The following is a 14,625-nucleotide window of genomic DNA, read 5'->3' as shown; positions in this document are numbered from 1 at the left end:
ACCTAGTCCCGGCATGTCATCATATGACCAAGCAAACACGTCTTTAAATTCAAAAAGAAGTTGAATTATCGCCTCTCGCGTTTTCTTGTCCGTGTGAATGCTTATCTTGGTCTCCCGGATTTCTTCAGGAGTTCCTAAATTTACCGGTTCGGTGTCATTCAGATTTGGCTTAGGTTTATTCTCAAAATATTCCAACTCTCGGTTTATCTCCCTAAAAGCTTCTTCCGCATCATATTCTGGTTCTGGGTTCATTAATTCGCAGTTAAATAGCTCATTGTGATCTGGGCGTGAAATCCGCAAGCATGTCATATTTAAAGCCGCATTATTATAACTGAAAAGAAAGATAAAAGGAAAAATAACAAAAATCAGAACAAAAGAAAGAATGGGAAAGCAACGATGATGATTTTTTTATTTTTCTTTGGGAAGTTGGAAGACAACACTGTTTACAACTTAGGAATTCGAAACAACAATTGAAAGGAAAAAAAACGTTCAAGTTATGTCCTGGAGATAACTTGCGACACAGGAAAGGTGGCAGGATAGGTCTACCCGGACTTTCGTCTAGTCGGGAATGGCATGGCCTCCCAGTTTCGAAGTTTGGCGTTCGGCCCCATGTACAGCATCTCAGCAGTGCTTGTGCCTTCACCTGGTTGAACTATGTGAGTCTCGTAGAGCATTTCTCTCATTGCTCCACATATCTCCTCAATTTCCTCATCCATGAAGACCTCATCGTCCTCTTCTTTGGTGTATCTTGGCCTGATGAAAGTTTCGTACAAATCCGGCAATGGTTGAGTTAACTTCGAACCCTCATTTCTCCTCTTCTTTGCCCACTCTTCATCTGCTGGAGTAGGTTTGAAGCCTAGTCCAAAAGGTTTCTTGGTGACTGGCAAGGTAATGGGTTCTGTTATTCCCTGAAGGGTTCGTCCAAACCCTTTCCCTGGCCTAAATCCGTGCCGGATCATCTCTTTGGCCACCATAACCGAGGTGTTAGACAAGAAAGGCTGGGGGCAGGGTATTCCCTCTTCGTGCTGCTCTGCCAGTACAATCTCAAAAGCTTGATAGACCGTATGTTCGCTCCCTTCTCTCGGTTCCAGATATGGGATGGATGGGTCCCGATAAATGGCATGCTCATCTTCCCCATGGACCACGATCTCTCGGTCTTCGTACTCGAACTTCACCATCTGGTGAAGAGTGGAAGGCACGGCTCCTGCCGCATGGATCCAAGGTCTGCCAAGGAGAAAATTGTAGGATGTATCCATGTCGAGCACCTGGAAGGTTACTTGAAATTCGACTGGTCCTATGACCAACAACAGGTCTATTTCTCCCATGGTATCTCTCTTGATGCCGTCGAAAGCCCTTACGCAGACATTGTTGGGTCGGATTCTTCCGGTCCCAATTTCCATTCTTTGTAGCGTGGAGAGCGGGCAAATGTCAACGCCTGAGCCCCCATCCAACATTACCCGCTTGACATAATAGTCTTCGCATTTAACTGTTAGATGCAAAGCCTTGTTGTGTGCCGCTCCTTCCGGGGGTAGATCGTTCTTGCTGAAAGAGATTTGGTTGACGGCGAAGAATCTTTCTGTCATCCGCTCTAATTGCTCTACCGAGGTTTCAACTGGCACATATGCTTCATTCAGGGTCTTTAGTAAGATCTTTTGATGCTCGGTCGACCTCATTAACAATGACAGCATGGACACTTGCTCTGGCTACTTGTGCAGTTGATCTATCACTTCGTAATCTGGCATTTTCATTTGTTGGAAGAACACTTCCGCTTCTTCAACACTTATGGGCTTCTTTGGCGGGAAACGCCTTTGTGTGGCGTCGTTCAGTTCTTGGGTATTTGAATACCTTCCAATGAAAGTATTTTCTGGAAGTTCTCCCATGACCTCTTTGCCTTTGTACATTACCAAAGTCTTTTGATAATTCCACGGCACTGTGGACGGGTTGGTCATTGGCTTTTGTGGCACGCGTCCGATAACCACTGGCTCATTCAGCCGAGGTGGTTGAATCGTTCCCCGGACCACATAGGCCCCTTTCGGCACGTACATAGGTTTTGTCTTTTTGATTGCGAAGTTCTGCATCTTCTCAGCTCGACCTCGTGGTATGTAAAGAACTCCATCCTCTACAGGTACCACTTTCTTCTCCACCTTCTTTTCAGGCTCTTTCTTTATAGCCTTGGCCTCCTCCCCCTTTTCTGGTTTCTGGTCTGTTTCAGGCCTCTTCCCCGTGTCGACAATGGCAATTATAGCTTTCAAAGCAGGATCGAACTCTTTGTCTTCACAAATCATTCCGATCAGCGGCCCATTATTGTGAGCAGGTAATGGATTGTTAGTTACGTTCGGGATTTCCTCGTCCCTTAGCACTATTTTCCCTTGCTCTATCAAATTTTCGACCACTCTTTTCAACGACCAGCAGTCATTTGTATCATGTCCCTCGGCCCCTGAATGATAGGCGCATCTGACTCCAGCTTTGTAAGAAGGTGACGTCGGGTTTTGCCTTGTTTGAGGGATTGGTTGCAAGAAACCCAACTGGACTAGCTTCGGGAACAAAGTTGAGTATGGTTCACCGATGGGCGTGAAAGTCCGCCTTCGGGGTGGCTCTTGAGGGCGGAAGTTATTCTGCGGGGGTTGTGGGTTATAGTGGTTGCGGTAAGGAGGCTGATTTCTGGGAGGTGGAGCTGGGCCTCGGTTGGCTTGTTGTGGTGGATGGGCATAAGGCTGGGCATTCATGACCATATAAGGTTGATGAGCATATGCCAAATTGGAGTGGGGGTAGTAGTGTTGTGGGGTTCTTTCCGGGAAACGGGGCATGGGATGACGATACTCCCTTGCTTCCGAGGCTGCCATAGTTGTTTCTTCTTTCTTCTTCCCTCTGGTCATTCCTCCGGACCCGCTTTGGACGGCCTGGGAGGTTGCCCTTATGGCTGCTTGACTCAGAATCCTACCTGTTTTCAGACCATTTTCTACCATCTCTCCAATCTTGATCGCTTCCGCGAATGGCTTACCCATGGCTGACATCATGTTTTGGAAATAGTCAGATTCTTGAGCCTGGAGAAAAGTAGTGACCATTTCCACTTCATCCATGGGAGGCTTCACTCTTGACGCCTGTTCACGCCACTTAATAGCATATTCTCTGAAGCTTTCTGACGGTTTCTTCTTCAAATTCGACAGAGAATTTCGGTCTGGCGCAATGTCGATGTTATACTGGAATTGTTTCACAAAATCTCTGGCGAGATCATCCCATATATGCCATCGGGACATTTCCTGGTCCATATACCATTCCGAGGCTATCCCTACTAGACTTTCCCCAAAATATGCCATTAGCAGTTCTTCTTTTCCGCCGGCTCCCCGTAATTGGTTGCAGTATTTCTTAAGATGTGCAATGGGGTCACCGTGCCCATCGTATTTCTCGAACTTTGGGGTCTTGAAACCCGCTGGCAGGTGCACGTGAGGGAACATGCATAGGTCGGCGTAAGAGACGCTCTTCTGTCCGCTCAATCCTTGCATATTCTTCAAACTTTGTTCAAGGCTTCTCATTCTCTTGGCAATCTCATTTTGTTCTGCAATTCTGGGGTTCTGATCCTGCCCGGGTGCAAGCTCGCACTGAGGCGGTAGAGGATTAGTGCTGGTAGCGAACCTAGTTGGTTCCATTGAGAACGATGGTGCTTGGAATGTAAAAGAGGATGAGTCAAAGCTTGGCTTGTACGTGGTAGGCTGTGCCGTAATCGGGCAAGGCGATGCAGTAAAGATGTTCATGCTTGCATCAGTGGATGACATTCGGGGATGAGGCTCAGAAGGCGATCCAGCAGAGAAGGCTGAGGTGGCTGGGTACCCGAATGGGGTAGCAGGATAATTTATGGGGACATTAGAAGTCCCACTTGACCTGGAGAATAATTCAGGGAACCCGGGGACGACACTTGGCGGCTCTTTCCCATTATTCCAGTCGTCCAGCATTTCCAACATGCGGAGCCGTAGGATTCTATTTTCCTCCGCAGTTGCGGATTCAGGTGTGAGGACGGCTGAGATCGAGCTCTCCTCGGAAACAGGGATTGTTTGCAATGGAATTTCTGAAGACATTTCCACACTTCCTTTTGACCTGGTGAAGTAAGTGTGAGTACTGCTTCTGGTCCTAACAACAGGTAGTTGAACACTTCTTCTTGACCTCGTGAAGTATGAGTGCGAGGCCAGACTTTCACCAAACCAACCGTCTTTTCAAAAACCCTGGAATTTCTCAACGACAAACGCACGGTTAATTTGCAGCAAATAACAGATGGTCGATCTCACGTTGGGCATGATGCACCTATATAGTTAAGTGGATCACTACATGTTTGCTACGAGAGCATGCGTCATTCCGGCATTTTCCTCTCATTTTTTTTTTATTATTTTTTTTTTATTTTGCAGTAAAAGAAATGCGACCGGATCCGATGAGGATTGCCTACGTATCACGATGCCTACGTGAATCAGATCATTACGTAGTTCGAAAAACACAAATGAGCGTAAAAGAAACAACCTCTTTATTGTTGAAATGGTCTATTACAAACTACATTTTGCAAAAGAAAGAGCAAACTTTGAAAATAAACCTGGACTCAGAATAGACTAAAAATCAGCCTGATGGGAAAAACAGGCAGAAGATGCTAAGATACAGACTTGACTTATGGGTGCATTATGGTTTTGAAAATTGGTGTCCGCGGGGCATCATTCAGCCTCGCCGCGGTTCTAGACGTGAGATCCCTCTCAAGTTGTTCCAGCTCATGCATAGTCTGCTTGACATAACTCATCATTGCCGAGAGGACGGTAACGCTGGTCATGTTCTCACATCGTAGACACCGTCTGGTGATGGCATGGGCAATGGCCCTGATCCTATCTCTGGTTTGCTTCTTCTCTATGAGTAGGCGTTTTATCTGATCGCTACATATCCTAAACACCTGAGCATCCTGTATATGCTGATGCTTCAGTCGTCGTACTTCCAACTTCACCTGGGCTAATGAGTCATACCAGTATCTGCTCTCAATTTGGAAATTCTTGGCCTGATCAGCTGCTTTGATCTCAAGTATAGCCATCTCTTTCTTCATTTTGGCAACAGTTTTCTCGTGGTCGCGTTTCGATTGGTTCAAATATCGGCGATGCTTCTCTATTCTTATTCCCCACTGTGCCTTGAGCTTTGCCATAACCTTTCCCGATTCTTTTAAACCATCTCGCCACTCCGCGACTTCTCTTTTTAAACCCTTAATCAACTGCTGGTCTGATTGACTTTTGGACTGTTCATCAAGAGACAATCTCAATTTTTGGATTTGGGCCTTAAGTTCTTCATTCTCTTGGACCAATTTATTCTTTTCACTTTGATCCGCCGCGATTTGTATGTTGTTATTGAACTTCAGACTGTCAATTTGTAGCTTCAAATCACCGATCTCTGCCCGATACTCCTTTTCTTTCGCTAACCAATTCCATTTCCCTTGGGATGATTCTACAAAGTCTTTGAGATGCGGTCTCTTAGCTGGTCTTTCGCAAGACAGGTCGCCTCTGAACCAAGCGTGATACCCTGGGGAAACTTCCCCTTTTGCTATATCTATCACACAGGTTCCTACCGTCAGATGTTGGCACTCACTCCAGATTTGGCGAACTTCTTCTTCGGGGAAACGCCCATCTGGACTGATCTCAATCACTTGGGTACTCAGATCTTCATCTTTCGGCACCACTTGATACCTCCCAAGTTGCCTCAGAACCCGATATGGGGTGTAGGGTTGGATGCTTTTAAGTCCCATCAACAGAAAGTGGGGCCTGGTTGCTGGCATGTATATGATTTCCTCAACAGGCGACCATCCGAGCGTCCATTGGATTTGGCTAGCAGTGAGAGTTCGAAAAAATGAGGTCCATGATGTGACGCCCTCAGGTAGATTGAAACCTTTGACTCTAGTGTAGAATTCTTCAATGCAAGTCTTCTCAGGCGAACCGTAACCCAAGAGCGGAGAGCGGCGGCATAAGTGATCGGTCATCCATATTTGCAACAGTAGGTTACATCCTTTGAAAAACGCCCCTGGCTCGACAAGCAGTGAGAGCCCGAAAAATGTCAGCCATAATCATAGGCGCTAGAGTACTCTTATCTTGGGTGAGCAAAGTACTGACAACCCCAGTTATTTTTAGATCGATGTTGCCGTCCTTCCTCGGGAACACTATAAGACCTAAGAAAGCCGTCATGAAAGCTAACTGCCTGTGTTCGTCCCACTTTTGTCGGTTGCCTTTACTACATAGTTTGAAATCCGGCTTATTGAACCCGCCTTCATGACCGTATCTAGCATATACGAGATGGAGACTGCAGAAACCTTTGGCAAGATCTGGATGGTGAAATGTTCGGGGTATTTTCAGAAAATCCAAAAACCGGTGTACCGTGACGGCCCTAGGTGCAATCAAGTACTTGAACCTTAACGGAGCTTCATCACCCCCAATGTATCCCGCAATTTCTTCCAACGTCGGGGTGAGTTCGAAGTCCGATAAATGGAATACATTGTGCGCCGAATCCCAGTAAGTGACCAATGATATGATAATATCGCCCCGAGGCTGAATGTCTAGTAAATCCGGGAGATTTTTCAGATATTTCCTCACTTTGCCTTGCCCCTCCTTGCCTAAGTCGTTCCACCATAATCGCAACTCAAAAGGGATCTTGGTCATTATTGAAAATGGTTCGTTTTGTATCGTGCTCATCCTGCACATTTATTTAGGGTGATAAACTTTATTAGACTCAAAAATTAAAATTATCTAGATTTTTTTTTTTTGCAAAAACGGGAGGTTGGACCCGCCGAGGGTTGCCTACGTATCTCACCCCGTGCGAGAATCATACCGGCGTAGTTCGGTCGGATCAAAATAGGGGAAACAAAAATAAAATCCCTTAAAGAAAAGAAGAATAACCCCCTTTTTTTTGAAATTTTGTTATATGTTTTGTTTTTCATTTTATTATTTATTTTTGAAAAGAGACCAATGAAATATTTACACATTTTAAACTTCCTCTTTTTTTGAAATTTTGAAAATCTTTTAAAGAAGTGCTACAAATGAAACATTTTATTTATATTTTTTTTTTATTTTGAAAGTGATTAAAATGAATAGTCGAACTGAAAGGCAAGCTCTTTTTTTATCAGCTTTTTTATATTTTTTAGAAAATTCCGGTTAGGTTTGATATTACGCGGACATGGTTTTTTTTTTTTTTTAAAAGAATAAGTGATTATCTCCCTACTCTGCTATTTTTTGAAATTTTCGGAAACCGGTCAACATGCAGATCTGAAACAAATAGATGCGCACAACAAACGGGATGCAGCAGGATGGTCTTTTCATTCCAGGTTACATGTCCTAGACGGACCCAACCCCTGTGTTGAGTCCCCTATGTCAAATGCAACATGATGCAGATAAGCGTTCCTACTAGGGATCCGGCATGAGGTTTCGTTATACTAGGTTTATAACCTGGGTAGATGTTCTAGACTGTGTACCCGAGCGGACAACTCGAGTCGAGGAGGGGCAACTTACCGGGAACCAAAAGGCCGTCCGGCTTCGTAACTTATCCGTCCTCTTTCTTATTTTAGGTATCGACACTAACAGAATAGGGAGCCTCGACCAGCGAGCTTCTCCCGGAGGTGAAGAGAGAAGGGTTCGGCACAGTTTATATACAGTTCAGATAATATCAAAGCAGTAAAAAAACAAACATTGCAGCACGTTATGTCAAAACATGTAATAAATATCAGATAATAAAGCCAAATATAACAATTATTCTAAGCTAGAATTCTTGAACCCTGAACCGGAGGTTCTGGGTATTAGTCCCCAGCAGAGTCGCCAGAGCTGTCACACCTCCTTTTTGCGCGCCCGCCCCGAAGGATAAATGCGCGAGGGAGTTTTTCCAATTTAAGTGACAATATTCGAAATGGGATTATTTATTTAATTCAGAGTCGCCACTTGGGAAAGGTTTGGCTTTTGGTGTCCCAAGTCACCGGTTTATCTTGAATCCCAAATCGAGGAAATTTTCGACTTTTCCAAATGAAGTCTGCGAACCAGAAATTCTAAGTAAGGAATTCTGTTGACCCGAGGGAAGGTGTTAGGCACCCTCGAATCCCGTGGTTCTAGCACGGTCGCTTAAATTGTTATAATGGCTAAATATCTGATTTAAATACATGTTGTGACTTATGTGCTTTTATTAAGTTTAAACCGCTTTTATTATTATCATTTATTTTTATAGAATTGCAACGTCGTGAAAATGCATCTCGAACCACGTCACAATCAATGCACCCGTGGTCGTCGACACATTTTGACTCCGTTGAGATTCGGATTTGGGTCACATCAATGTGCACCCGTGTTTAAGAAGGTTAAATTATTAAAGGTGCGCCTAAAGCAACTAGCGTATTGTTATTTTGGGAAGGCCGTAAAATTCGCTAAACGGCCTGTCCCGAATTCTAAGTATTTTAATATATACATTTAGAGGGCCCCGCAGCTTGTGCATTTTTGTTTGTCGAGGCTCGTCTCATTATTTTAGAAGAGGATATCCTAAAGTGACTACATTTCTATTGTGTTTGTCTCTAATAAAATGAAAGAAAGAGGATTACATGCTGATTACATGCTTGACCAACTTCGGATCCTTATTTGACTATCTGATTTTATGAGGCGTGAATTATTTTGTGCTTTATTTGATGGATGAACATGTTATTAATTTGTTAGAGGGAATTAATATACAAGATCAATATAACTACTAAAGCTTATGATAAATGTTCTCCAGATCCGAGTTTGAAACTCGCTTATTTAAACCAAGTCAATAGAATTATCATATCGAAAACTATTGCTAATAGAGTTTGAACAGGATCATGTGAACTACCTACAAAGATTCGATAAAACTAAATATCATATCTGGCAAGCTTAAAGCATTCTTTCCTATACATGCAGAATATTAATTGAAAAGTCACCTAATTATCTGTGTGTTAAAACACTCATACATTCCTCATTAGACAACCCATTAAGCAAACAAAATCACAATTTAGGACGGACTGAGCTACGATTAAGTACAAGGCTACCTAACGTGTTTCTCTATTGAATTACAAACTAAACAAATTACACAGATCTTAATAACATTCGTAAAAATAAAAACTGTAACTGCAGCAAATGGATGATTAAACTCCTGCATATCTTTGATTTCATGCTTTCATTGTTACATCAGATGCAAAGTCTTAGTATGTACCTGGATGTTGGATACCACAGAAGAAGCAAGGGGTCAGTAGGACAATAGAAGCAACACCAAACAGCAGCAGTAACAGCAGGTACAAATAGAACAGCTCCCAGTGCAAGATACAGTTAGGACCGATAAAAATGGCAGAAAGGCAGCAGCAGACAATGCAGTAGGAAACAGAAATCCAAACAATCCAATTCCAAGGGAATCAACCAAGGCAAACCAAACTAACACACTTTAGCTGATACTTGAAAGAAAGGAAAACTGGCTGAATAGGCTGAGCAGGCTAAGAATTGAACAAAAGCAGGAAGAAAAACCAGTTTCTGATTTCTGTATCTTTATTCCTCTTACTATTTATTTCTTTTCAAAATCCAATGTCCAATTTCAGTCTTTAAATCTATTTTTGGCTATCCAAAAGAATTCTTTTCCAGTTTTCTGTTTTTCAGAACTTAACTCTCCTAAAAATGTTCCCTCTCAATTCAACATGTTATTATCAATGTCTGTCTGTGTGTGTGTATTCTTGCTCCCCCTCTTTTACTGATGGAAGTCCTGCCCTTTTATAAGCCTTAACATCAGCCCTTTAACAGCCTGTTAGACCAAAAGAACACCCCTCCCATGTGCTATCTTCTTTTCAGTTTCCACTTAGCTATTTAAGTATTAACCCCCCCCCCCCCCATCACATTCCCTGGCAGACTTACTCTTTTAAATGAGGTTTAATACTTCTTAAACTAAAGCAGGGTAATGGGCAGCAGAATATATCTGACAGCATATGCTGTCAAACTATTTTTAAATCAAAAAGCCCTTTATGCAGGAACCAGGCTGTGCACAAATGCACCTGTGGTGCACAAATGCACATGTTGTGCACAAGTGCACATGCCCTCCAATTCAGAACTTAAACAAAACATTCCTTTTACATTTCTGATTCAAATTAACAACTATAAGTAAACAAACTCAGTTCCTAATTGATTCAAGCAAATGCTTAGCAGAAGTAAGTCGATTTGTTATTGTTCGGACAACTGAAAATAATTGACGACATATGTCGACTCGACTATACTAGTTATAACACATACAATCGAAACCAAAATCAGACATTTAACAGTATCGAACACATGATTCGAATTGTACTGACTAAGCAAAATTGTACTCGAGGAATCAGTTGGTCAGTTCAAATTTGAAAATCAGCTAATTGCACAACACGTACATACATACGCATTATCAGAACAAGTAGAAGAAGGACTCAATCAAACGCAGAGGTTCAGTCAAGGTGGACAGGACACAGTTGGTAAAATTCGAAACACAAATTTCACAAAACATGAACAGCCTTTTAAACAATCACATGGACTAAAACAAATAAAGAAAAGAAAGCAAAACTCACCTTAAACCCCGAAAAATCAAAAACCCTAGCTTGGACTCGAACAGACCTTTCTTAAGGCTGAACGGACTTTAATCGAAGTGTTTCTCATATGAGAAACACTTCGATTAAGGTCCATTAGACCTTAATCTCTTGGTTTAAACGAGATACGGACCAGTGACGAGGAACCCTAAGGTTCCAAAAATTAGATCCGGGATTCATGCTTCCCTGGTCAGATTTGGACCAAACCAAGCATGGTTTGGTCACGAGGGGGGTCTGGAGAGTGTCTGGTGTGAAGTTGAGGCTGACTGGTGTAAATCAGGTTCCGACTCGAATCTTCAAATGAAGATTTGAGAAGGTGGAAGGGGATTCGAAGTGTGTGATTGGTGGATTTGGGTTCAGGATGGTGAGGAGCATCTACGGTGTTAAGGGTGGGGTCACCGACGTCCATGCCGCCGGCTTTCATGGTGAAAGTATACAGGGGCGACTAGGGTTTGAAGGGGAAGGGTCTGGTGAAGACGAAGGCTGGGGTATTGGATAGGGGGCAGGGTATGGTTGTAGGTTTATATAGTTAGTGGATAGGTGGATCCTGGCCGTTGGATGAGACATGATGAAGGGTCAGGATCCTTCGACTAACAGGGAACGACGTCGTTTCAAGGGTAAAGGGTTGAGGTCGGTCCGGGTGAGACGGGTCGGGTCTGTTTGTGGGTTCGGGGTGAGAGATCTTGGCCGTTGATCTTTCAGAGATCAACGGCTCAGATCAGCCTAGATTAAAACGGCGTCGTTTGGACGTTCTTGAAGTAGGCTGGTCACGGACCGGGCAAGCATGGGTTTTGGGCTGAGTTTGTTTGGGCCAATTTGTTTAAAATTGGACTGGCCCAAGTCCGAGAATTTTTTTCTTTTATTATTATTTTATTTTCTTCTTTATTTTAAAAACAAAACCTAAGTAAATCAAATTAAAATTAAATAAACACTTAATACAATTATTTGCACACACATATTAAAATAGACAAAGATGCCTATTTATGATTTTCTATTTAACGAACGGATCCCGGTTCAAATTACGCATGACACATACATTTTTTGTATTTTGCTTTAATAAAAATAAAATGGACGAAAATTATAAATAATTAACAAAGTGCCATGTAAAATCCAAAAAAATTTACAATAGGACCATTTATTATTATTTTTATTTCTTTTTGGAGCGATTGTCGCATAAAACAAAAATCACGTGCTCACATCATTTTCAGCTCAAGTAAGGAATAAAAGAACATGTTTTTTTTTGAGCCATCTGGTATATGTAATCAACTGATTCGGCTACTTTAGATCTGTGTTATATAGGGCAATGGCGAAGCCATTCTTTGCCATAGGGTGTCAATTGATACCCCTTTGCTAGAAATTTACATTGCATAGATAGGTAAAAAAATATTTTTATATATATATAATATATGTTGACTCCCTTTGCCTTTTTGCATGTTTACTTTTTATGTTTTGACTAAGCCACTGGCATAGGAAAAGCACTCCCTATAAGGAATTTTTCTATTTAGAGGGAACCCAATACCTCTAGTTAAGGGTGGAGGAATCTCTTCCAATCCACCATATCGTGTAGTGACATGGAGCATATATGTGGATTGATAAACCAAGTTCTATTGATAAAAATATTTTTTTATTAATAAGATCACCTATAAAGTAATTATATGTAAATATCCTTAATGCGTTAATGGGTAACCTGATAAAATTGACAACTTATTTGCTATCACGGCTTAAACTATATCATTGATAGTATATTAAAAAAAAAATCTTTAACGTTAGCTATACATAATTTAAGTCTTATCCTTGCTATAAATGAGTATTCAATGTAACCTTCCAAATTTAATGCAATTAATATTGTTGAATATGCAGATTAGAGTACCCAGGTGTTAGCCCAGAGCTTAGCTTTCTAAAAGATATCGGGCACGCAGAATTTTCTACTGTCACAGATGAACAAGCCTTAGAAGGTAAATTAATTACCTTTTGTGGAAGATGGAATCATAACCATTCAAGTTTTCAATATTAATGAATGTTTGTTCAATTTTGTGGTTGCAGCATATAAACGGTTGTGCAGGCTAGAAGGGATATTCCCAGCCTTGGAAGCTTCTCACGCACTTGCATTTCTTGGCAAACTTTGCCCAACTCTAGAGGATGGTGAGAAAGTGGTTGTTAATTTAAGCGGCCGCGGAGATAAGGATGTTACCATAGTCTTCAATCATACTACAAAGGATGAATGAATAAATGAATGAACCAACAACGAATTACTACATTAATGAATTGATGTGTATATTATAATTTGTAAAAAGAGAAAGAGATATACATAAATGTCAACCTAGCAAGTAGGATCACAAATCAAATTAAGAGATATTCTAGTACCTAAGTAAGTCAGTGACAATATTTTCAAAGGTGTTTCACAAAATTGCTATATCCATAAAAAGATAGTAGTAGTTAATTTTATTTTTTTTGGTCGAATGAAATTTTTTATTCATCACCAGAACAAGTATAATGAGGAAATACAAAACGACTCTAGCACCCTGCTATATATAAATTCTCGTACTTACTCAGCTAAGTACAAGTAAATTTATTTGTATCCTATTTTGTACAAATAGTATTTATTTTTATCCCCTATCTAGCTATATACTTCTTCTATCCATCTTCTATCCTTGTCCGGCTTCCGTTTGTTGATTATCTCCATCACACGAACTTTGCATTCCTTTTTGATTTGATCACATAACCTGCTTGGTCTAGGCACTAAACTTTTTCATAAGGCTTCGTTTCTCCCCTTCCATATGTGGTAGTTCAATGCTGCCAATACAGCAAAGGAGAACTCCTTCCTTAGTTTACTTCCCATTTTTCTGCCTACTCGTTTCCATAGATGTTGTCCTTCATAGTTTGTGATTCTTATCTTTAACCACTCAAGAATTTTAGTAATACACAATTTAGAAAATTGGCACACATAGAACAAGTGTTCAATTGATTCTCCACATAATACACATATGCCATCTGAATTGATCCCTCTATGAGCTAGCCTATTCTTTGTGAGCAGCTTTCTTTGCATAATCAGCCAACAAATGAAGCTATGTTTTGGAATATTTTGTTTATTCCAAACCCATCTTCCCAAATGGCATTTGACCAGATTTCCTTTCAACCATGAGTACCTTTTCATGATTGTATATCTACCTGTTTGTGATTGCCATCCTCCCTGATTATATACCCCGGCAAGCTTGTCTCTTATATGGCAAATTTTCTTCTAATACTAGCTACTATCTTGTGGTACACTGTATAGCCACCAATCAGTGTTCTTTAAGTATATATGGTTGATCCATTTGACCCACAAAGAATCAGCCTTTGTCGTTATATCCCAAACATATTTCCCTATTGATGCCTTGTTCCATGCTATACAGTCCTTTATTCCTATTCCTCCCTCTTGCCTTGGCCTACAAACAAGATCCTAGGCCACTAATGGTCTTCTATTTGTTTCCACCTTGCCATCCCATAGATAGTTACAACATATTGTTGTTATTATTTTGAGCACTGCTTTGGAAAGCAGAAAATTCGATGCCCGGTACGTGTGGAGATGCATCAACATTGCATTAATCATTTGCACTCTCCCGGCATAAGATAGGTGTTTTGAACCCCAACTCCTTATTCTAGTTATTATTTTATCTATTAGTACTTGACAATCCATTTTTGATAGCTTATTCAATGATATTGGAACATCTAGGTACTTGAAGGGAAGACTGCCTCTACTATAGCTAGTTATTTCACATAAGCTCTCTATCTCCTGAGTCTCCATATTAACAGCATATATGTTGGAGTTTCCTGCATTAATTGTTAGTCCTTGTCACGACCCCGGTTCGCCCTCCGTGAACCATCGTGACGGCACCTAGTCTCTATGACTAGGTAAGCCTAAAACGCATAAGATAAACCAATTTGCGGAAGAATACAATTTAAAATAGAAATAATGTAATAAAACAGCGTTTTAAAAGTGCCGCTTGGCATACAAAATATAACTATCAAATCCAATATATATACTTCTCCCAAAATCCGGAAAC

At 41.2% G+C, this 14,625-nt stretch overlaps 1 protein-coding gene across 1 annotated transcript in view; it reads left to right on the top strand.

The window, feature by feature from the left end:
• Positions 1 to 12,833, top strand: part of LOC138874766 (tryptophan synthase beta chain 2, chloroplastic-like) — a 30,043-nt gene extending 17,210 nt beyond the window's left edge. Inside the window, exons 6-7 of the mRNA XM_070153548.1 lie at positions 12,443 to 12,537; positions 12,626 to 12,833. Of these exons, the coding sequence (XP_070009649.1) occupies positions 12,443 to 12,537; positions 12,626 to 12,807 (277 nt within the window). The 3' untranslated portion in view covers positions 12,808 to 12,833. The remainder of the gene's footprint in view (positions 1 to 12,442; positions 12,538 to 12,625) is intronic.
• Positions 12,834 to 14,625: the final 1,792 nt, after the last annotated feature.

The sequence above is a fragment of the Nicotiana sylvestris genome, chromosome 8 (genome assembly GCF_000393655.2).
Source record: "Nicotiana sylvestris chromosome 8, ASM39365v2, whole genome shotgun sequence".
In the NCBI taxonomy this organism is placed as follows: Eukaryota; Viridiplantae; Streptophyta; class Magnoliopsida; order Solanales; family Solanaceae; genus Nicotiana; species Nicotiana sylvestris.
This window is presented reverse-complemented; position numbering and strand designations above follow the sequence as displayed.